This window comes from Meleagris gallopavo, chromosome 3, assembly GCF_905368555.1.
Source record: "Meleagris gallopavo chromosome 3, MGAL_WU_HG_1.1, whole genome shotgun sequence".
Taxonomy (NCBI): domain Eukaryota; kingdom Metazoa; phylum Chordata; class Aves; order Galliformes; family Phasianidae; genus Meleagris; species Meleagris gallopavo.
Genome location: NC_139406.1, coordinates 715,963 through 738,165, shown reverse-complemented (window position 1 = coordinate 738,165; position 22,203 = coordinate 715,963). Strand labels below are relative to the sequence as shown.

Below are 22,203 nucleotides of genomic sequence, written 5' to 3'. Positions count from 1 at the left end.
CCATGTGACATCATGCAGAAGGAGAGTTTTGAAAGGGGTGGGGATTCGTCTTCCACTGCTGGGAGCAATCTGGACATCGATGGGTGAGTGGTAAGCAACTGCCTAAGAATCACTTGTCATCTGTATATATATATACATATAGTTGTAGCTATCATCTATTTCCTTTTCTCTATTTTAGTAAATAGTTTTATCTCAACCCACAAATTCTACTGTTGGTTTGTTTGTTTGTTTGTTTTTTAATTCTCTCTCTCATGCCACTGAGTAGATGGAGGAAGGGTGTGAATGACAGTGCAGTGCTTAGCCATCTGCAAAGTTAAACTGGGTTAAACCACAATGGTTGTTTTGGGACCAGTATGGGCCAAGAAGGGTTGAGATAACAGCAGAATTGACTGGAGCATGTTAAAACAGAGTGTTGAGGTAGTTTGATTATTTGTCTCTGTGCTAACTCTTTCACTATTTATTGAGATCTTTGAGAGTCTTCTCATGGAAATATACTGTGTAGCACCTTGCTTGCTGCTTAGATTGCTTGCTGGATTGTTTGTCACATCTGGGGATTAAATTAAGGTTTTTATTTTGCTATATACTCTGTGGTCTTGACTTATGACAAAATTGGCAGTGGATTAACTAATGTGGTGTGTGAATTCAGCATTGCAATAATCTATAGACTTTGGAAACCATAGTGGATGCTATTAGTAATTATAGTCTTCACTTTGTCACCTCAGGGAGCCAGGCTACGGACGAGACAGGAGAGAACGTTTTCCAGAAGTTCCTCAGCCTTCCTTTCTCTTTCATTTTTCCTTCTTTCCCTAAATTAGTTGCAATAGTTCTTGAGAGTTTTTGAATATCCACAGGATGTTCAAACCGATGTGCTCTTATGGCTATATGTCATGAATGCGTGTCAGGTTATGTTTAAGATTAAACAGTTATTTTGAGAATAGCACCCAGAGATCTGCCTTGAGGCAAGATGGAGTGGCAGAGAGTGTGGAAAGCTGTGGCAGGTGCATAAAGTGTTGGGCACCCCTCGTGGTTTGGAACTTCACATCCAAACAACTACAGAATCCTGAAAAACTAGTAGAATTTCTGGAACTGCTGTGCTGTCTCCCTGGCAGTTCTAGAGAAGCACAAATCACTGCAGCACGCTGGGACCTGGCCCATGTCTACCAATCTCTGTTCAACACAATTCAGCATCGTCAAGGGGAAGAGAATGGTCCTACCTGGAGCCTCTGGCAGAAAGCCTCAGAGGAGACTTGAGATCAACACTTAGGCTTTTGGAGTCAAGCATATAGAAGATCCAAGGCCCACTGTATTCCAACTGAAAAAAAAAAAAAAAAAAAAAGAAAGAAAAAAAAAAGATACTGGTAGCACAGATACTGGATCCAAGCTGCTTTGGATGTGGTTGGTACCAAAGCACAGCTTCTCTTGGCATGCTGACTGCCTGTGCTGAGCTGTATGTCCAAAGGGAGTGTCCTCTCTTTGCATCTTGCAACTGATGTTACATGGTGGATTGCACTGATCACACGACAGACTTGAATAAAGAATCCCAGTTATCTAGGAATCTTAGAATGATTATGGACTTGCCCAAAGGCAAAGATTTTGGAACATCACCAGAGCAGGAAGTGACACGTGCTGAAGAGGCCCAACTATATAATAAACTACCAGAAAAATAGAAGAAATATGCTTTGTTCACCTATGGGTCCTATTTCATTGCGGGAAAGTATCAGAGGTGGATGACTGCTGTCTGGAGTCCTATGCAACAAGTTGCAGAAGCTGCTGAAGGAAAAGCAGAATCCAGCTGTCTTCAGAAATTGCTGAACAAGAGAAGTGGCCAGTGTTCTAACTCTACACGGACTCCTGGATGGTAGCAGTTGTTATATGGAGGTTGTTAGAACAATGGAACAGATGCAACCTATTGAAGGGTGAACTTGACCATGGATGCTATTGAACAAGTTATCCGTGAATGTGAAACTTGTGCTGTAATCAGGCAAGCCAAACGTCTTGATGGCTGAAATACAAATACTGGGATACCTGGCATGTGGGTTACGTCATACTCCCACAAACTCACATTTGCCATGTGCTTACAATGGCGAAAGCAACCAAAACAACCTTATAAACAGCTGAGCATGGCATTAAGTGGATATATCACGTCCCCTATCATGTAGCAGCCTCCAGAAAAATTGAATAATACAATGGACTGTTAAAGACTACATAGAGAGCAAAAGGAGCTGGGACATTCAAAGATTGGGGCACATATTTAGCAAAAGCCACCCAGACAATCAACACTCGGGGATCTGCCAAAGGAGTTGGTCCTGCCCAATCAAACCTCCTACATACTGTAGACGGGAATGAAGTCAGAGTGGTGCATAAAAAGAACATGCTGAGCAAGTCAGTCAGGATTATTCCTGCCTCAGGAAAAGGCAAGCCTATTCATGGGATTGCTTTTACTTAAGGACCTGGGTGCACATGGTGGGTAATGTGGAAGCATAGGGATATCCATTGTGTACCTCAAGGTGATTTGATGCTGTGTAAGAACAGTCAATAATTTGAAGTGTATGATGGTATATTTCTACACAATACTGCATGTCATCTTTATTAAGGTTGTTATAGGTCTTGTTACAGTATTACAGTAAAAACCGCTGAACAATCTCTGATGAAAACAGAACTACCTTCAGCATGCAGTAACACAACACAGCGAACAATTCCTCCTGCACTGAAGGACGGTTATGACATTGGAAGCCCAAAGTTATGAACTGAAATAACACCATGGACAATTTACCTGGATGGCCCATAGACTATAGTAATAATATGTGTGTGTATATATTTAAAAAAGTAAGATAGGGAATGGTAGTTAGTTAGGATGGGTAGAAACTGTGGGAACTGGGCATGATGTAAATGTTATGAAATATGGGTGAATATTGTCTTAATTTTCATCTGGGATATCATTGCTACTCTTCAAAGCGTCTGGTATGAAGCTATATTTTGGTTTTAGGAGAAAAACAATGTTCACAAAACAACAATGTTTGTTTTATTTTCTACCCCTTCACACTGGGAAAGGATGGAGGAAGCAAATGACTGTGATGCTTAGCCACCCGAAGGTTTAAATCAGGTTAAATCACAACACAGAGTAGAAGAGTAACAGTTCCCCTTAGCATTCTCATCCATTAAAGACATACAAACACAAAAAAACAGCTCTCTTAAACAATGTACTATCTTTTCTCCAAATTTGACGTATCAGTAGTTCTAATGACCATGTTATTCTTTATCTCATTTCCTGTGCTGAGTAGGCAAGTTTCAGTTCTTCTTCTACTGCTTGATTTTCCCTTTTAACCCCATTCATTCATCCTATTCTTAAAACATATTTTGTTCTTTCTTGTATTATTTTTTTGTTGTTGTTGTTAAAAGCTTTAATTTATTTCTACAGTTCACCTCAATGTTTTAAACTGATTGGCATTCACAGTATCATGACTTTTTCCAAGACCATTCTTTTTTTTTTTTTTTTTTTTGATTCCACAATGAAATGTATATGAATCAGTAAGGAATACTACCCAGAATTCTCAATTGTAGAATTATGCCTGCATATTTCAGTGCACTCAGATTATTTTTAATCATTCAAAATGGAGATTTTCCACTTATAAACTTGATTTTTCAGGAACAGTAATTGTGTATTTTTGTCCATCCCAGGAGATGTTCAAGGCTTAGTTGAATGGGGCCCTGGGCAACTTGATCTAGTGCCTAATTTAGTGGTTGGTGAGCCTGTCCACAGCAGGGGAATTGGAACTAGACGATCTTTGAGTTCCCTAAAAACTCAAGACATTTTATGGTTCTATGAAAACCAGGAGAGTTTTGTGTTTTGGTCCTAAACCTTCAGAATTTCTTTGACTTTTCTTGAAATCATTGAATGATGAATTAAACTTTTATGTAGAAGAATAGCCTCTTATCTTCTTAATAAGTTTCTCAAGTGCAAATGGGACTGGAATTTTTTTTTTTTTTTAATCTTCCATCATTTTATTTCTTGATCACTTGGTTATGACATTACATAGCTGGATTCTCTTTGAAAAAATAATTTTCAAATTTGAATATTATAAATTATTGCTTTCCAAATTTGTGAATATTAAAGCTCTAAAGTGCCAACACTGAAAGAAGATAGTACAGATTAAATGTTCATGCAGAGTGAAAATGTTTTTATCTGCAAAGATAGCTTATTGTAAAGCTTGTCTTGCAAACTGCAAAGCACAACAAAAGAAGAGTAAATGAACTCAATCAAGTAGAACATAGTTTCCTCCAGGCAAACGTATTCATGTTTTAAGGACATTTGAACAGAAGTGACATAGTTTATCAACTATTTCAAATATCTGCATGGAGAGGAGGAAAGAGAAAAGAGATATGAATATATTCGTTAGGTCTAGCAGGAAATCTATCTGGCAGAAGGGAAACTGACTGAGATCAGTTTCATGCTAAAGCAGTCATATTTTCACATAGCAGTACGCAGGCAGCATATGCAGTTTATCCTCTTTTTATTTCTGTCTGCTTTCATTTATCAGAAAAAGAGCCGGGTTTTTCTGCAGTGAGTGAGGATGAAGGCTTTACAGTATAGTCATTCATTTTAATTTGCAGGTGAATCGTTAGAAGACTTCTGTATACTTCTAGATATTTTGGGGCGGAAGTTTTATAGTAACAAGAAGAAATTTGAGGTCCGTTGATCCATATAAGAATGGTGGACCTAACACTGCCTGGGTCAAGATAATTAATTCAGATTTCGCTCTATGTATTCTAAAGCAATGCATTTCAATGTCATTTCCTAATGGTGAATTCATTACAGTATAATATTTGGACAGCTGCTTGAACTTACCTTGTACCGATTTCCTCATCAGTGATCTATAATCACGCCTAACTGATGTACAATGCCTTGAGAACCTGCCTGTAGCCATGGTTTTCTCCCAAATACTCAGTAAAATCTTGAAAAAGTCCTCTGAAGTTAAATTGAAAAAAAAAAAAGAAACAACCAAAAATCCAAAGAAGTAGCTTGCGTACAGCGCAGGACAGCATCATTTCAGTATCAAACAGATGGTGTGGTGTCTTTGCAGCATTTGTAACCTTGCCTGGGATAATCTTTCATCCTTGGTGTCACAGCTCCTACACTTGACAAGAGTGAATGTGAATTGCTAGAGAGCAAGACTGGGACATGGAAGATGATGCTTTGTAATCAACTCTGTCACTGACCAGAAGAATTACTACTTTCTGACTAAGGCTTGGTTTCCCATCACTGTATGTTGGCAGAGCTTTGTACAGGTGCCCTTTGAAAACTAAAGCTGAATACTGAGAAATCCTTAGGGAAAATATGGAAGTGCAGTACAGCTATTAGAATGTGCAGGAGCTCAATACATAGTTACCAATATTCAATAAACTGGATTCTGTAAGAGACCCTTTATGGAGTGTGTTTTATGGTTAGTAACAGAACCAAGCCATGCTGCAGGAGCGTGAGGCAGTGCTGATGGCACAGTCAGCTGTGAAACAAGCATGTCTGGGAGCCTGGGAATGAAACTATTGCACTCAGATGAGACTCTCTTCCTCCTGGCTTGTTACAGAAACGATCTAAAAATGTAGTGCTTTTTGCTGAACTGATGTCATGGCCTCATTTTATGCCTCTGACAGCTGTATAATAGATAAGAAATGCTTCCTGTCTATAGCAGGCAGGAGCCAGAGTGAGGCTGCTACAAGCCATTCCTCAGTCATGCATAAGGCTCAAACATAGAAAAATTGCATTTGAGATCTGAAGGACCGGTTGCCTAGCAACTTTAGTCCCACAAAAGCTTAAAACTAGTTTGGATTGTGTAGCCCCTCAAGTCATTATTTTTATGTATTTAGATACTGCAGCTTTTAAAGAAAATTGCATATATTGTGATGTTCTGATGGATTATTGTGTGGGAACAAGTCTTGGAAAGGAATCATGTGTTGCATATAGTAAATGCAAACAGCTTTCTGTACTATGTTGTAATTCCACAACACAGCATTATTCTAACAAATGCAGTAAGGGGAGGGAGCTACACATTTTAGTTTGATGCAGCACAGCTTTAGGGACTGACCAGCTGGCAAAGAATATACAAAAATTAATAAAAATAAGCAGGCCATAATTTCTATAGAAATTATTTCAAGTGACTTTTGTGATGTATTCATTTGTGGTTGCTAGAAAGCATTTTTAATACTTCAGAACAATTACAGTGACCAAAAAAATCCCCAGACCATAACAATCCACTCCAAAGCACAGAACTGAGAGTTTGTTTATTTTATGGTGACTTACAATCCACTATTAGAAGAGTGTAAAAGCAAACTCAGGAAAGAAGCATAAGAAACACTTGCTTCCCTTAGCATGGACTAATTTGTGGGATATGACATCTAAGCCAGTTTTCAAGAATAGTTTGACTTTTTTCTGGGCAGACCATTGTGTCTTGGTTTTTTCAGATGGAAGTGACAGAGATCATGCAATTACACTTAAGGTGTATGATCCTGCTCTGGACCTGTTACATGCTCAAATGCAATGCCACAATACAACAGCAAGAAGAAGCTACACCTGAAATATTGTATTGTACTTGACAGCTTCTCTTTAAGTGAAAACCATGCAAATCAGCCAGTTCTCATGCATGCATATGCTTTACTAATTTTTAATGAGTGATTAATAAATGACACTGGGGATGAGTGGGTAGTCGTTTTGGCTTCACTTGTAATATTCTTCAGATTTTCTTTTCTGTCCACAATAGCTCCAGTACTTCTGTTAGCTTTGGAGAGAGTTTCTTGATGTGTGAAATTATTTATCTATAATATCTGGAATAATATATATAATATATGGAAATATTTCTAATATTAAAATAAAGTTGACTTGCCTGAACTTAATTGTCAATAATACCCTCTTAGTGTATGCTGCAGATCAGAAGGGGAGAAGAAAACCGTGGAGAATAGCATAACAGTTTTTTTTTTCTTAGTAGGTAGCATGAAGTAACAAGGACAAAAAATAATAGAAGTAAGGGAGGACTGTTTGTTCAAAAAAGGAATTTGTTTGTTTAATCTGGAGATAATTTGTTTGGCTGACTCCTCTGGTACCAGGGCATGCTTTTTGAGATGCAGTCAAGAGCTAAGGAGCAGGTCTGTGTCACTTCAACAAAAGGAGAAAGCAGGTGTAGTGATTAAGTATTCTCAAAAGGTTGCAAAGTGAGTTGAGTAAATTATTTAAGAAAGCTATGTCAGGATCAAGAATCAACTGCACATTCTCTTCTGTGTAATCTTGTGCTATGAATAAACCACTGGTATAATGGTAACATTTACCGTAGCAGGGAAAAGAGAAATTATTTTTGTTTAAATCTAAGAAAGATTTTGTTCATGGTTTCAACAATTTTGAAAAACAACACAGTCTTGTTTTGCTATTTAACAGTTCTAATGGAGGAAGCACTGACACAGTTTAGTAAGCTGTTCATGGCTTTTCCTTAGAGACAGGCATCACAACAGACATTCCTATTGTACAGTAATGTATTTCATTGCCATATCTCTCAGACTATTTTGACAGAATGTTACGTTGTCTGTATAATAGATACAACAGTGGCACAGAAATTATTTGTATAAGATTTCAATCAACAGAAAAACTGGCAGTAGAATTCAGGCCTTTCATACTTTTAGTCTTATCACATATCTGTGGGTGAAGACATACAGGAACAATCTTGATCTTGTTTTATTTATTATTATTTTTTTTCTGCAGAGTTCAGCCTGGTCCACTCTCCTGTATTTTATGGGACACCATGAGAGCTCATGCTGCTGAGGATAAGGTGGCTATTGATATTAGCCCTTCAATTAAGAGGGGATTAATCTTGAGAGTAGTAACTATTGAAATTAGTTATCTAATTTTACACACATCACAAACCCAGCTTTCAGAAAACAGAATGAAGTTTCTTATCTGACAATTTGTATTTCTTGTTTAGCCTATTTCAATTGGGTATTTCACTATCCATTTACATGAATGTTACTTTGTAAAAAAGTTTTTTGAGTCATGCATAAATCTTACACACCTTCGTGAATTAGCCACATTAGGCAATTTTGTGAGACAAACAGAAAAAGCAACTGCTCATCTCACAGCAGAATTACACGGTTGAGGAAGCAGCGTTTTGTGTGAAGGCAAACAATGTGTTTGTAGAAGTTTTCATACTTGTTTGAGAGAGAGCAAGAACATGTAAGATTCTTGCTTTCAGGCTTGACAGAGTCTTCAGAGAGTCACTCAAGAAATGGGAGTTGAGTATTAGAAAAAATAGATCATTAATTGAGCTTTTTGATCCTTTTGTAGGTATGCGTATTTTGCATGCTTCTTACCTGCAGAATTATTTGTCTACTCCTTGATGGCATTCTTTACCAAACTCCTTAGCAAAACTAACTTGAGACCCAAGAAAGTCAATGAACTAAAAGCAAGAGGGACAGAAATTTTGTGGAAGTGCCTGCTGAAGCTGCTAGTCCCTCTTCACAAACTATCTCTCAGCGTCAGAATTCTGCCTTTGATTATATCCACTGGAGATCCACACATGCACAGCGTGAGATTCAGTCACAGCAATGAAAACCAGATAAATGTCTTTCACGTCCCTAATGCACTTTTGTTATTCTGGCTAATCTGTAATCTCAGCAACTATGGGTAACAGTTTGAAAGAAATTTCAGTTGTGTTACGTTAAATAAATTATTCCTTCAGTAGTTATGTAAATAGGAGATGAAGGTGAAATCTGAAGAGCACTCTTTTTAATACTGAGCACTTATATGGTGAATAATGTATGAAGGGCTTAAAATGAAATTCCTTGATATTTCAGCATCTTTAGATGCTTCACTATCTCTTCAAAAACGTTAGAAGCTTGTCTCTCAGTCTTTCCTTCAGTTATGTCAGATAATGTGTATGTTACATATGTATGTATGTATCAGTATGGGATGGTATTGATGCATTAACACATTAAAATGAAAGGGACCTTGAAAGTGGCATATATTTGGAAAAATTACAGATAGAATTGTATGTAGTTTGCAACTGGGGAAAAAGTAGTAAGTAAGAAAAAGTGTTGTGGAGGAGAAGAATTCTTATCACAGGAGACAGTCTGCCCTACTTTCTTTTCTCGCATTCTGAAATCTATTAATCTTTTACTTGCTTTATTTCATAATTCCCTGCAGGCCAGAGCTGACAGCTAACCCCCTGTTTTATCTTAAACTACTCAAAGCATATTGGAACTTACCCTGCTGAGTCTGAAGGTGGATGCATGATTACAGCAATCCACTGTTTACTCCAGTCCAGATGATCATCATTGCTTGAGAGAAATGATAATAATCTCAGAACAGTTGACAGATTGCTAAAATACATAATCTGCTCCCAGCTGAAGGCTAGAAACCAAGTTGACTAATTTTTTTTAGAAGTAATTATTTATTATGTAAGTCACTCTTACACATAAATGTAGTATTATTTCTGAATATTGTGCTATTAACAGCTGCTTTGTATAGGGGCAATATCAAGCAGTTACATTCTCTATAACTCCTGATTGTTTATTCTTTGTTCTCAGTCCATTCCCCTTGAAAATGGCCTTTACAAATTCCACTGAACTTTTAAGAATTAGCTTTACTATACACTGTTATCGCTACATTTCAGCATAAAATCCAGAGAGAAGGCAAGTGCAGCAGCATTCATGCCTGAAAAAAAAATAGGGTTCAATTGGAATTTCTACAGAAATTCCATTTTACTGATGTTTAACTTCTGCTGAAAATTGATATGCCTCGAATAGATTTGTGTGTTGAAGCAAAATAAAGCACAATAGGAACTGCCAACTGTTTATGCTCGTCTGTATCATGAAAAAATCTGTTTGTATATTGCTTTTCATCTTCAAATTTTTACATGTATATTCACCAAGGAGAAATAAAGTAGTAATGGTCGACGTAGATCCCTTTTCTTGTTACAGGATATCGTTTCCTTTTGTCGTTTTTGGTAAGAATGTTTGAAGGGAAGATGTTGATATTCTCTTAGTTTATAATTACAAAGAATGAAGAAAGAAGTGATGCAGAGGGGAACATAATGACCAAGGATCAGGTTAATGCTGAGGTACTTAATGCCTTCTTTGCCTCAGTCTTTAATAGTAAGACTAGTTACTCCCTGGGAACACAGTCCCTTTTGCTGGAAGACAGTGATGGGGAACAGAATAGGCTCTGCATAATCCATGAAGAAATGATTTTGTACCTGCTTCAAAAGCTGAACACTCTTAAGTCCATGGGGTCAGATGGATTGCACCCTAGAGTGCTGTGGGAGTTAGCATATGTGGTTGCCAAGCTACTTCTATTATCCTTCAGTCCTGGCTAACCAGGGATGTCCCAGGGACTGGAGACTGGCAAATGTGACGCCCATCTCCAAAAAGGGACAGAAAGATGATCCTGGTAGCTACAGACTATGAGTCTTACATCAGTGCTAGAGAAGGTTATGGAACGGATAATCTTGGGAGCCATCATGGATCAATTAAAAGTCAATCAGGCCTAGTCAGATGGGTTCATGAATGGTAGATCCTGCTTGACAAACATGATACAATTCTATGACAAGATGACCTACTTAGTGGATGAAGGTAAGGCTGTTGATGTGGACTACCTGGACTTCAGTAAAACCTTTGACACTGTCCCCCTGTCATGGTTTGGTGATTTTTTTGTTGTCAGTATTCCACACCAGAACATCATGTGAACCAATGCAAGTTGAAGAATTAATATTCTGGTTCCATTTACTGCCTCTTACGGGCATTTTGAATATTCTGAGGGGAGGAGTGGAATCTGCAGAGGACTTGGTGCGAAGAGGAAGTGAGGTGGAGCTCTGGACAGGACCCCAGGCAGAGAGATCTCCCTCTCTCCTGGGGCTGGCTCAGCTGGCTGCAGAGAAGAGCATGTGCTTTCCTTGCACTTTGGGTGCTCTTGTCTCTCTCCTTTTGTTTGATTTTGTTAAATTTAGTAAATTATCATTCCTCTTCAGATCATTGCAGGTGTGTTCCTTTCATTAAACCCATCTAATAGCTCTCTGCCCTTCCCCGTAGCCACCCTCCTAGAAAGCACAGCCCATGGCATGCCCTGCTGTGAGACCAGGCTGGCCAGATCGTGTGACAAACTGCTAGTACCCCTTCTTTTTTTATTTTTCTTTGCCCTTTTATCACTCCTTTTTTCCTGGGCCAGTGCCTCCCTGTCACGGACTCATGGAGAAGCTGGCTGCCCATGGTTTCCCACTGGGGGAAACACTGGCTGGATGGCTGGGCCAAGAGAGTTGTGTTTAGTGGAATTAAATCCAGTTGGTAGCCAGTCACAAGTGGTATCCCTCAGGGCTCAGTATGGGGCTGCTTCTATTTAACATCTTTATTAACGATCTTCATGAAGGGATTGAGTGCACCCTCAATAAGGTTGCAGATGACACCAAGTTGGGAGGGAGTGTTGATCTGCCAGAGGGCAGAAAGGCACTGCAGAGGGACCTGGATAGACTGGATCGATGGGCCAAGGGAAACTGGATGAGTTTCAATAGGGCCAAGTGTCAGGTCCTGCATTTTGGTCACAACAACCCCAGGAAACCCTACAGGATTGGGGAGGAGTGGCTGGAAAGCTGCCTGATAGAAAGGGACCTTGGTGTTCTGATGGACATTCAGCTGAATATGAGCCAGCAGTGTGCCCAGGTGGCCAAGAAGGCCAATGGCATCCTGGTTTGGATCAGGAATGGAGTGGTGAGCAGGACCAGGGAAGTCATCCTGCACCTGTACTCGGCACTGGTGAGGCCTCAGCTCAAGTACTGTGTTGAGTTTTGGGCACCTCAGTACAGAAAGGACATGGAGGTGCTGGGGCAGGGCCAAAGAAGGGCAAGAAGGCTGTGAAGGGCTTGGAGAAAAAGCCCTACAAGTAAAGACTGAAGGAAATGTGACTGTTTAGTCCAGGGTAGAGCAGGCTGAGAGGAGACCTTATTGCTCTTTTCCAATATCTGAAAGGTGCTTAGAGTGAGAGCGGGGCTGGTCTCTTCTCACTGGTGACAGGTGACAGGATGAGGAGAAATGGCCTCAAGTTGCACCAGGGTAAGTTCAGGTTGTATATCAGGACAAACTTCTTTACACAAAGTGTTGTTAAGCACTGGAATAGGCTTCAGAGGGAGGTGGTTGAGTCACCATCCCTGGATGTGTTTAAGAACCATCTGGATGTGTTCAGGGCCATGATTTAGCAATTGGTTGTTAGGGTAGTACAATCAGTTTGATGTTGGTCTTGGTGATCTTGAGTGTCTTTTCCAACCTAAGCAATTCTATGATTCTGTGATTTAAGACAGAGTAACTGTGAATGAAATCTGGAAAACCCATTCGTAGGGAATCTTTAATTCACCTCATTATACGGAGATCATACTAGATGTATGCTGCCATTAGGTACGCATGACAAATATCTTTATTATTTCTGTGGGATAAAACATTTCCCAAAGGCTCTTCAAATCAGCAACAAGTTTCTGCATGCTATTTTGAATCTTTACTCTCTATATTATCTGAATTCTAGTCTGATGCTCATCTGTAAAACAACGTTATGAAAGTTAGTAAGCATTTTCCACAGTGGTGTGAATGATTTTTTTTTTTTAATTGATTTTGATGTTCAAATAGCAAGACTAATTGTGCATTGCAAATATGAGTGCACTTCAACTTACACTGGCAAGGCATACAAGAGTAGAGCTGTACTAGTTTGAAGTGTACACTTTAAATTTAGAAATATATGTCATTTACATGGTCTTATCGAACAACTTTAGTTGCACAGGACTTTCAGATGTTACTTACTGTAATGTTTTTCTTTGTTCTTGTTATGCTACACCTTGGCCCACTGAATTCTGAAATTTTGGAAATTCATGAGTCCCATGAATCCTCACCAAGATTCTGTGGTAGTGACTATGGTAAATATGGAGAATAAGATTGAAAAGATAGTTGGTAGATAGAAGTTATTGTCCCCTTTCTAAAGAAACACTGCTTTGCAAAATTCACCATCTAAAGATACTTATGTAATATGAGTTTTCATTATCATTATTCTATAAAAATATCAAGGTTCCAGAAATCAGAGATGAAGTGAGAAATCTGGATGGGATTGTCTTGAATAAGGAGGTGGCATGCAGGCTAGTGATATTTACATTAGTTTAATTAACTTTTCTCACATATTGCAAAAACAATTAAAAAAATACAAAATCAGCAGGACTATTAAGTCATTTAGGTGTTGTTCTTCAAAGTACTGCTTATACGAATAATTCCAAAATATTTAATTGGTTCAGAGCATACCTGTGAGCACAGGCTTATGTAAATGATGTAAACATTTTGTGTATCATTTGAAAGCACTTGACATCTTCAAGGAGGTACACCACACAGTGGCATCAACAATATTTTGGGGAGACTTCTTAAGAAGTGTAGTGCATTCTCTAACAGTGAGGATATGGACAGAAAATATTTTCCATATGCAAAGTATACAATATGAAATCTTGGAATATCTAAGAATAGAATACCTAGGTATAGATTTTGAAATAGTTACAGATTTTTGTAATGCCTCACTTCTCAAATGTAAAAAAGTGACAATACTTTCCCTAAATTGTAAAGGCATAGGAAAATAATTTCTCTATTAATTCCATCATGCAATTAAGCAAATGTTGAAATGCATTCTTACCAGAAGGACTGATGTAGGAATTGATGCTGAACAAAATTAATAACCTACCAATCATCATAAGAGAAATTAAACTCAGGAACTAAGAAATTCTGTATTGTGCAATGTTGTCTTTCTGGACTTTTTATTATAGTTCCTCTGCAGTTGGGATATGTGAAGGGATTTCAGTGACATCACTAGCAAGTCAGAATTGTAAAGGGCGTTATTTCCTTTCAAATTTATTTTGCTGAGTAGAAATGTAAAATAAATTTGTATTTTAAAATATTCTTTTTTTTTTCTCTTTCTTTCTTACAGCTTGTGGCCAATGCAATTCTTTTTGTCAGTGTAAATTTGTATGGAGTCTTTGTGAGGATTTTGACAGAAAGGGCCCAGAGGAAGGCGTTCCTTCAGGCCAGGAACTGCATAGAGGACAGGCTGAGGCTGGAGGATGAAAATGAAAAACAGGTCAGTTTTTTCCTCTTCTCTGTTTCTTCTGAGATTGTTGTAGTTCCATGAACCACAGGTCAGGACATTACTCCTGAGTGAGGGAGTGTGTATGCTTCCACTGTGAAAAAAGCATGCTGCCTCCTATGCCCACTTTATCTCTTCATCCCTAGTATGCACATGTGCTTTGCCCTTCATCACCCCTTTTTTTTTTTTTTTTTTTCCCTTCAAGGATATTATTGTGTCTGTGTTAGCTATGCTGTAAAAATCCCTCTCCTGCCTGTGTGCTATACCCAGTTTACATTTATAATATATAAGAATGGAAGTTGTCTCTGTCATGTGGAGAAGTGTTCCAATCAAATTTGGAAACAATGAGAAAAACTGCTATACTGCAGATCTTGCTGTCCACGTGATATTCCCAGATTAAAATCTTGAATCCATCAAAATCTGCTAATTCTGAAAACTTTGGACAACTCTTATTTTCTGTCTATATGGCAATAGAGGTCCACTCTAGACTAAATGCACAGGTTCTCTAACAGTAACAGGTCCTATTTATTTCCATGGAAACTACAGCAGATACAAAGGACACAATTAACATTTTTTGATAGAGAACATTCCCAGCTAAAAAACACTATTTTTCAACATAGTCACCACCAACAGCTATATGCTTTCACCCGTGATGAATAAAAGTCTGCACGTTGTGCTTGCAAAACATCTGCAGTAGCACACGCCACCACTATCATTATCACTACTGCTGAAACACACTGCCCATTACTACACAGTTTGGCCCCCATAAACATTCAGCAAGTAGCAATGAATGTCAATGAGCACAAGGTTTTCCATGTGGAGGACTTACACATCTTTGCTTCACATGCACAACCATTACAGATACCTATTTGTCAGTCTGCCCCTCTGCTGTCATCTGTCACTTGGCAACAAAATTTAACAGAACATTAACAGGAAGGTTCAGCCTCCACTTCCATACCACCACAACGGGCCAACATAATAAAATAAGAAGTTTTACTTTTGGAGCAGTCTTCATATATATTCTCTCATTGACTTCTGTGGAACTTTAATAATTTATGCCAGTAGAGAATTTAAGTGGTATTCAAACCTTGTTCTAGAAGACCTCAAGGTTCTCAAAACAGGTGCTTCACACATCATCCTTCAGTACCAATTTCCTGTGCTGAAATAATGCTGGTGCAAAAGTACTGTTCTGATGGGGATTTGGTGAACATATTTTTATGACCTGAACATCAGCAGATATATTCTTTGAACAGTTTTATCTGTTTGGTGTCTGTTGAAAAGCAGTATTAGTGTCGAAGTCTTTAGTTTTGATTCTGGGCTTTTGTAATCCAAAACAGCAGATTTTCAAAGGTATAAATGCACAAGAATTGAAATGTAATGGCAAACAGTTGTCTGAATCCCATTTGTTCATTTGAAAACCCACTTCTGGCATCCAACATGAAAATCATATGTCTGAAGTTTGGTTGTTTTTTTCCTGTATGAAGAACATTAGCCATGTATCTAATCTTTTATCCATGCATATAGAAAAAGAAAGCAAAAAATTACACTTTACTATTATTATGTTTATTTTCTACCAAAGGAATACTGTAAATGCTTTTCCAGTGCAGTGCAAAGGTCAGTGAAGAGAATATATTTTTTTCCCATATATGTCAAACTAACTTTTGGGGGTACCATAAAACTTGGTGTAGTGGTTAAGTACACAAACTAGCTGTCAGAAGTACCACTGAAATACTTTCCATGGCTGCTTTTACAATACTTCTAAAACCCATGCAAGATTTACCTGATCTGCAAAATTAATACGCAATTGCCGTGGTTTAGTGTAGTCCAATTTTTCAGTTTCTTACCCAATATTCAAAGGTTCTCCAGAAGATTAGATTTTACTGACCTTTTCCAGTATCTGTATTAATTACTGTATTTTTATTTTCTGAACTACAAGTGTCACATATTAAAATGAGCAGATTATTATTTTTTTAATCAGACTTCCTTTTCTCTTTCAAATGCTCTGCTCTGAATATCATTGCCTTTTTATATTGAGAATTATAATCAAAACCACTAAAACCTTTCCCTGATATGTCTCTGCAAGTTTCTAATGAGAATGGAAAGAACAAACTCTTGGCTTTTGAACATAAACAACTTTCTGGAGTTAAAATGTTGCTTGTATAAGACTAATGCCATGGCTGGAAGTGAGATTTCTTCCTCTGTGTCCTACTTACAGTGATTCTTTTCATTTGGGAATCATTAGTAGTAAGTAATTTATAGTAAGTAGGAGTTCAGTTACACACATTTGCTTCATATGCACTTCCATGTCAGATACTATTTCATCAGACTGCCTCTCTTCTACCATATGTTGTATGCAACAAAATTTACAGAAAATTGGCAATAAGATTCAACTTCTACTGCCATTACCAACTCCTGACTCTGATGCTGTGGGCCAACATAATAAAATAGAAGACATTACTTTCAAAGCATCCCTTGTATATATACAAAGGAAGTAATGCAGAAGCAACTGCTCATCACCAGCTAAAAGACTCTCAGCTGGTCCCCCAGAAGAAGTTGTCCCCACAGTTTTCAGGGTTTTTTTTGTTTTTTTTTGTTGTTGTTGTTGTGTGTGTTTTTTTCCTGCATGTCAAATGGCATGAATATTCCTGTGGCCAGATTAGGTCAGCTGTCCTGGGTCTGTCATCTCCTAACTCCAAGTGCCCCCTCAGACTCCCTCCCAAGCACAGAATCACAGAATGGCCAGGGTTGGAAGGGACCTCAAGGATTATGAATCTCCAACACCTCTGCCACAGGCAAGGCCACCAACTTCCACATTTAATACTGGACCAGGCTGCCCAGAGCTCCATCCAACCTGGCCTTGAACACCTCCAGGGATGGGGCACCCACAGCCTCTCTGGGCAGTCTCTTCCTGCACCTTTCCACTTTCATAGTAAAGAACTTCCCTCTGGCATCCAACCTCAATCTTCCCTCCCTCAACCTAAAACCATTCCCCCTTGTCCTGCTGTTATCTACCCTTTCAAAGAGTTGATTCCTTTCCTGTCTGTAGGCTCCCTTTAGGTACTGAAAGGCTGCAATGAGGTCACCCTACAGCCTTCTCTTCTCCAGGCTGAACAAGCCCAGCTCCCTCAGCCTGTCTTCGTAGGGGAGCTGCTCCAGCCCTCTGACCATCTTCGTGGCCCTCCTCTGGACCCTCTACAACAACTCCCTGTCTTTCTTGTACTGGGGGCTCCATACCTGGACTCCAGGTATGGTATACTCCAGATGGGGCCTCACAAGAGCTGAGTAGACGTGGACAATCACCTCCCTGTCCCTGTTGGCCGCCCCTCTTCTGATGGAGCCCAGGATACTATTTGCTTTCCCTGCTTCAAGAGCACAATGCTGGCTCGTGTTAAGTTTTTCATCCATCAGGACCCCCAGGTCCTTCTCTGCAGGGCTATTCTCAAAGGCTGCTCCTTCCAGTCTGTATAAATGCCTGGGATTCTTCCAGCCCAAGTTCAAAACTTTGCACTTTGTTGCTCATTAGAATCACCCAGGCCTACCTTTCAAGCCTGTTGAGGTCCCTATGAATCGCATCCCTTCCTTCAGCCATGTCAACCGCACCACTCAGCTTGGTGTCATCAGCAAACTTGCTGAAGATGCACTCAATTCCCTCATCGATGTCATTGATAAAGATGTTAAAGAGCACCGGTCCGAAGACAGAGCCCTGGGGGACACTGCTTGTTCACAGCCTCCACCTGACAGCCACGACTTTTCAATATGATATAGAGTGGGTCAGCAGCCACCTCAACCAGCTTCTTCAGAACCCTGGGATGCACGTCATCCAGCCCCATAAACTTGTACACATTCAGTCTCATGAGGCGGTCTCGGACTTGCTCTGCCCTTATAGTTGGGGGGGATTTACTACCGCAGTTCCCACCTAGAGGTTTAGGGCTGCAGGGCTCAGGGACGTGAGAAATATTGGAATCCTGACTGCCAGTGAAGACTGAGGCAGAGCAGTAAGAAAAGCTGAAAAACTGAAATATCCTGCTCAGAAACAACTAAGTTAACTGGTATGTTATCAATATTGTTTTTCTCCTGAAGCCAAAGTGTTGCATCGTACCAGACAATATGTAAGCAAAAAAAACCCTCTGACTCAGCCTAAACCAGGAGACAATATCCACCCTTTATTCCATATAATTTACATCATGCTCAGATTCCATACTTTTCCATACATAAATTACCATCACCTATCTTGCCTTATGATACACACATGCAGATATCGTTCACGTATTCTATAGGCCATCCTCTAAATTGTGGAGTTCATTTAGTCCATGACTTTGGGCTCCATCTGTTATAATAGTCCTTAAGGACAGGGATGATGATGCATGGTGTTGGATTGTTGCACACTGAATCCAGTTCTATTTCTATTGTAATTAATTCTTCTTTAACTTGAGTAATTCTTACTGTTATGCCATTAATAAGGCATATAGCATTTATAGTAATGATGATATGCGGTACTATATAGCAGCTAATATACAACTCAAATTATTGACTGTTCTAATCCAACATCAAATTCCCTTGTTGTCCTTCTCTGGACATGCTCCAGGGTCTTGATGTCTTTCTTGTAGTGAGAGGCCAAAAACTGAAAATAATACTCAAGGTCTGGCCTGACCAAGGCTGAGTACTTGTCTTCACTGACGAAAAAAAATTAAATATTGTGACATATTCCATTTAAGAATTACAATAAAACGTAGGTTGCTCCAAAAGTACTGGCTCCTATTTATTACCAACTACAACAGATGCAAAAAGCTCATTAACATAGTTTCTCAGAGTAAATTCTAAGCTATAAAAATCTATTTCAACAACATTGTCACCCCCAAAAGCCAATTCATGGAGATGAGCTGATCTAGACACTCTTCATTTCATGATGTGGCGTCTATGCATAGTTGTCCTGTCCAGAAGGTAGCTTGTTCTTCACCTTGCTGTCATCACTGCTGAAACACATGATGCTGATGCAAGAGTGCATTCATAAAGGATTTACAGGTTACTAAAGGAACTGGAAAATCTATTGCAGTCATTTCCCATACAGATGTCAAAATAGATCATTTTCTACAATAGAAATAAAATGTAGTTTTAGGGTGGATAGTGTTGTCTGGGGAGCCGAATAAAATGATGGTGTATCAACACAAAATTTTCAAAAGGACTTTGAGAATGTCATGAGTCTTTGGAAGAAGAAGTAAAATAAGAATGATAATGGCATTCAAAATAGGCAGGATGTTCTTCATTTGGAGAAAGAGGCAGGAACTCCACTCTGGGGACTCCACTAAACATAGAGCCAGGCTGTGGGTGGGAGAAGCTGCCCAGATCAGGGACAAGGATGGGAGAGGGAATTGTGCTGAGGAGCATGACTTGACTTCTCCAAATTGGAGAAAGTTGAAAAAAGTATTGGAACAGAATATAACCTACAGATGATGGAAGTTGCTGTTACAACATTCTTTCTGCTGTCTGCTTGTTGCTTTCCACATGCCCCCTCAGGGAAGATAAATCACAGTACTGGTGGAGTCTTTAGCTACTCTGTTGTATTAAGATCAGTTTGGTAAGGAGACAGCATGGACTCAACTGCTCCTCAAAAGCCATGGGCACCCTCTACTCCCGTTCCTTGTGTTGTCATCCACTTTGCCATGGATTATAGAATGACTGGAAGGAACCTTTGGAGATTGTTCAGTCCAGCATGCTTCCCAGAGGAGGACTGTCCTCAATACCAGGTCTGATCATCCGTGGCTTTCTCTAGCTAGATCTTGAATAAATGCAAGATCAAAAGTTTTTCCTTAAGACCAATAAAGGCTGAGAAATACAGTACAGCAGCTTGTACATGCAATTCAGTTGAGAATGTTAAAAAATATAAAATAATTTTAAAGAAACTAATAACATAAGCTTTTTTAGGACATTAATAAGAAGCTTTTATTTGTCTGTCTTTGCAAATTTTCTTTATTGACTGTGCACATAATTATGCTACCATCTCTTAAGAGTATATTGTGCAGGCAATTCCAGAATATCTGAAATCAAGCAGGAAGAGCAGAATGTTGGTTTTGACTGAGAAAGAGTCTGCTTCTAGAGCCTAGGCAGATAGTGTATGGCCACTGGAAGCAGGGTTAGGCAACATAGGAGGACTGCAGAGAGCTGTTTACAATTAGAGAAGTAGAGAGAAGACGTTTGCTCAACTAGAGTTGAAGCCGGTCAGAACTATGGGGGGAAGTAAAAAGGGCTTTTCAACATCTTAACAGCAAAAATAGGACCAGAGATAACACTGGTCCACTACTTGATAAGGACAGTCCCCTCACAAATAGGGATACAGATAAAACAGGGATGTTTGCTGCCTTTGTCTTCAAAACCTGGAGCACTGACAGCGGACTGACTGTGGTAACAATAAACTCCCAGCCAACACTGAAATTGTGCTGATTTGCTGATCCAGTTGTATGCATATAAGTTTATGAATCCCAATGGGATTCATCCTAGGATACTCAAGGAGTTTGCTGATATCATTGTGAGACCTCTCCCAACTGTTTCTCAGTGGTCTTGGGAATCTAGAGAGGTCCCAATCATCTGGAAGCTTATAGATGTTGTTTCAGTTTTCAAGAAGGGAAAGACAGAAGATTCTGTCAGTTTCATGTTAGTGCTTGGTGAAGACTAGTGCTGTGAAGAAGATTATTTTGGGAGTTATTGAAATATGCTCCACATTGCAATCACTGGTCACAGCCAGCACAGGCTCATGAGATGAAAGTTCTGTTCAATAAAAACAGATCTTTCAATATAGTTTCTTACAGTATTGTTCTGGAAAAAAAAAAAATCCCAGCATACAGCTATGTAAGAACATAATACCGAGTGAACATTTGGCTGATGGGCCGGGCTTGAAGGAGTACAGTAAGTGTGGTTCCATCAGGATGGTGGCCAGTCACTCATGGGGTTCTGCGGCTCCATTTTAGAGCCAATTTCCTTAAATATTTTCCTTAATGTTTTGAATGTTAAACATGAAAACAAACTATGTAATTTTGTGGACAGCATTAACCTGGAATGAGCTGCTGACTTCCTCCAGAGTAGAGGGGCCGCCTTCAGAGAGATTTTGACAAACTGGAGAGCTAAATAGTCTCTAATCTCATGAAGTTTAACAGGAGCAAAAATTCTACAGCTGTGACGGGGCAAGACTGAATGTGTGTACAGACTAGGAGATGAGAGACTGGAGAGCATCCTTGTGGAAAGGGATCTGAGGTTTCTGGTTGACTGCAAGTTGAAGATGAATCATCAGTGTGCCCTGGCAGCTAAAAGAGCATCTGTGTCCTGGAGTTTATCAGGCAAAGCTCTGCTAGCCAGTCAAGTACATGAATTGTCCTGCTCTGCGCTGTGTTTGTGTAGTCTTACCTCAAGTACTATGTGTGGAATTTGGGGCACCACAATTTAAGGTCATAAAACCATCAGAGAGTGTCCAAACGAGGGCTAGAAAGGTGATGAAGAGTCTAGAGGGCAAGATGTATGAGGAGTAGTTGAGATTCCTTTGTTCAGCCTAGAAAAGAGAAGGCTGAGGGGACGTATCATGGCAGCCTGTAGTTTCCTCATAGAGAGTGGAGAGGCAGGCAGTGATTTTTTCTTTCTGGTGACAGTGAGAGGATTCAAGGTAATGGCATGGAGCTGCATCAGGAGATGCTCAGGTTGGGTATGAAGAATGGATTGGCACTGGAACAGGCTCCCAAGGGCAGTGGTCATGACACCATCTCTGCTAGACTTCAAAAAGCATTTGGACAATTGCACTCAGAAATAGAGATTGAATATTGGGTAGTCCTGTGTGAAGCCAGGAATTGGAATGTGATCCTTGTGTACCTCTTCTAATACAGGATATTCTTTGATTCTATATTTTTTGCCCAGATACTATTTATCTTTTTCCAGTCAGCTTAGTATGCATTTTGACTTGAAGTTAAATGTGTATGTTTGCCCCTTCTTATTTTCAGCAATGTTTCATTGCTATGAGAAAAAAGAAAACTGGATGTTCTTCTAAAATTGAGTGTTGTATACAAAATAAATTAAGTCTTTATTATTGATGTAGAAAT

At 39.3% G+C, this 22,203-nt stretch overlaps 1 protein-coding gene across 3 annotated transcripts in view; it reads left to right on the top strand.

Annotated features, from left to right (window-relative positions):
* Window positions 1–22,203, top strand: part of ADCY1 (adenylate cyclase 1) — a 146,067-nt gene that overhangs the window by 25,446 nt on the left and 98,418 nt on the right. For all 3 annotated transcript variants that reach the window (XM_085220008.1, XM_085220009.1, XM_085220010.1), the window contains exon 2: window positions 13,970–14,119. In XM_085220008.1, the coding sequence (XP_085076134.1) occupies window positions 13,970–14,119 (150 nt within the window). The remainder of the gene's footprint in view (window positions 1–13,969; window positions 14,120–22,203) is intronic.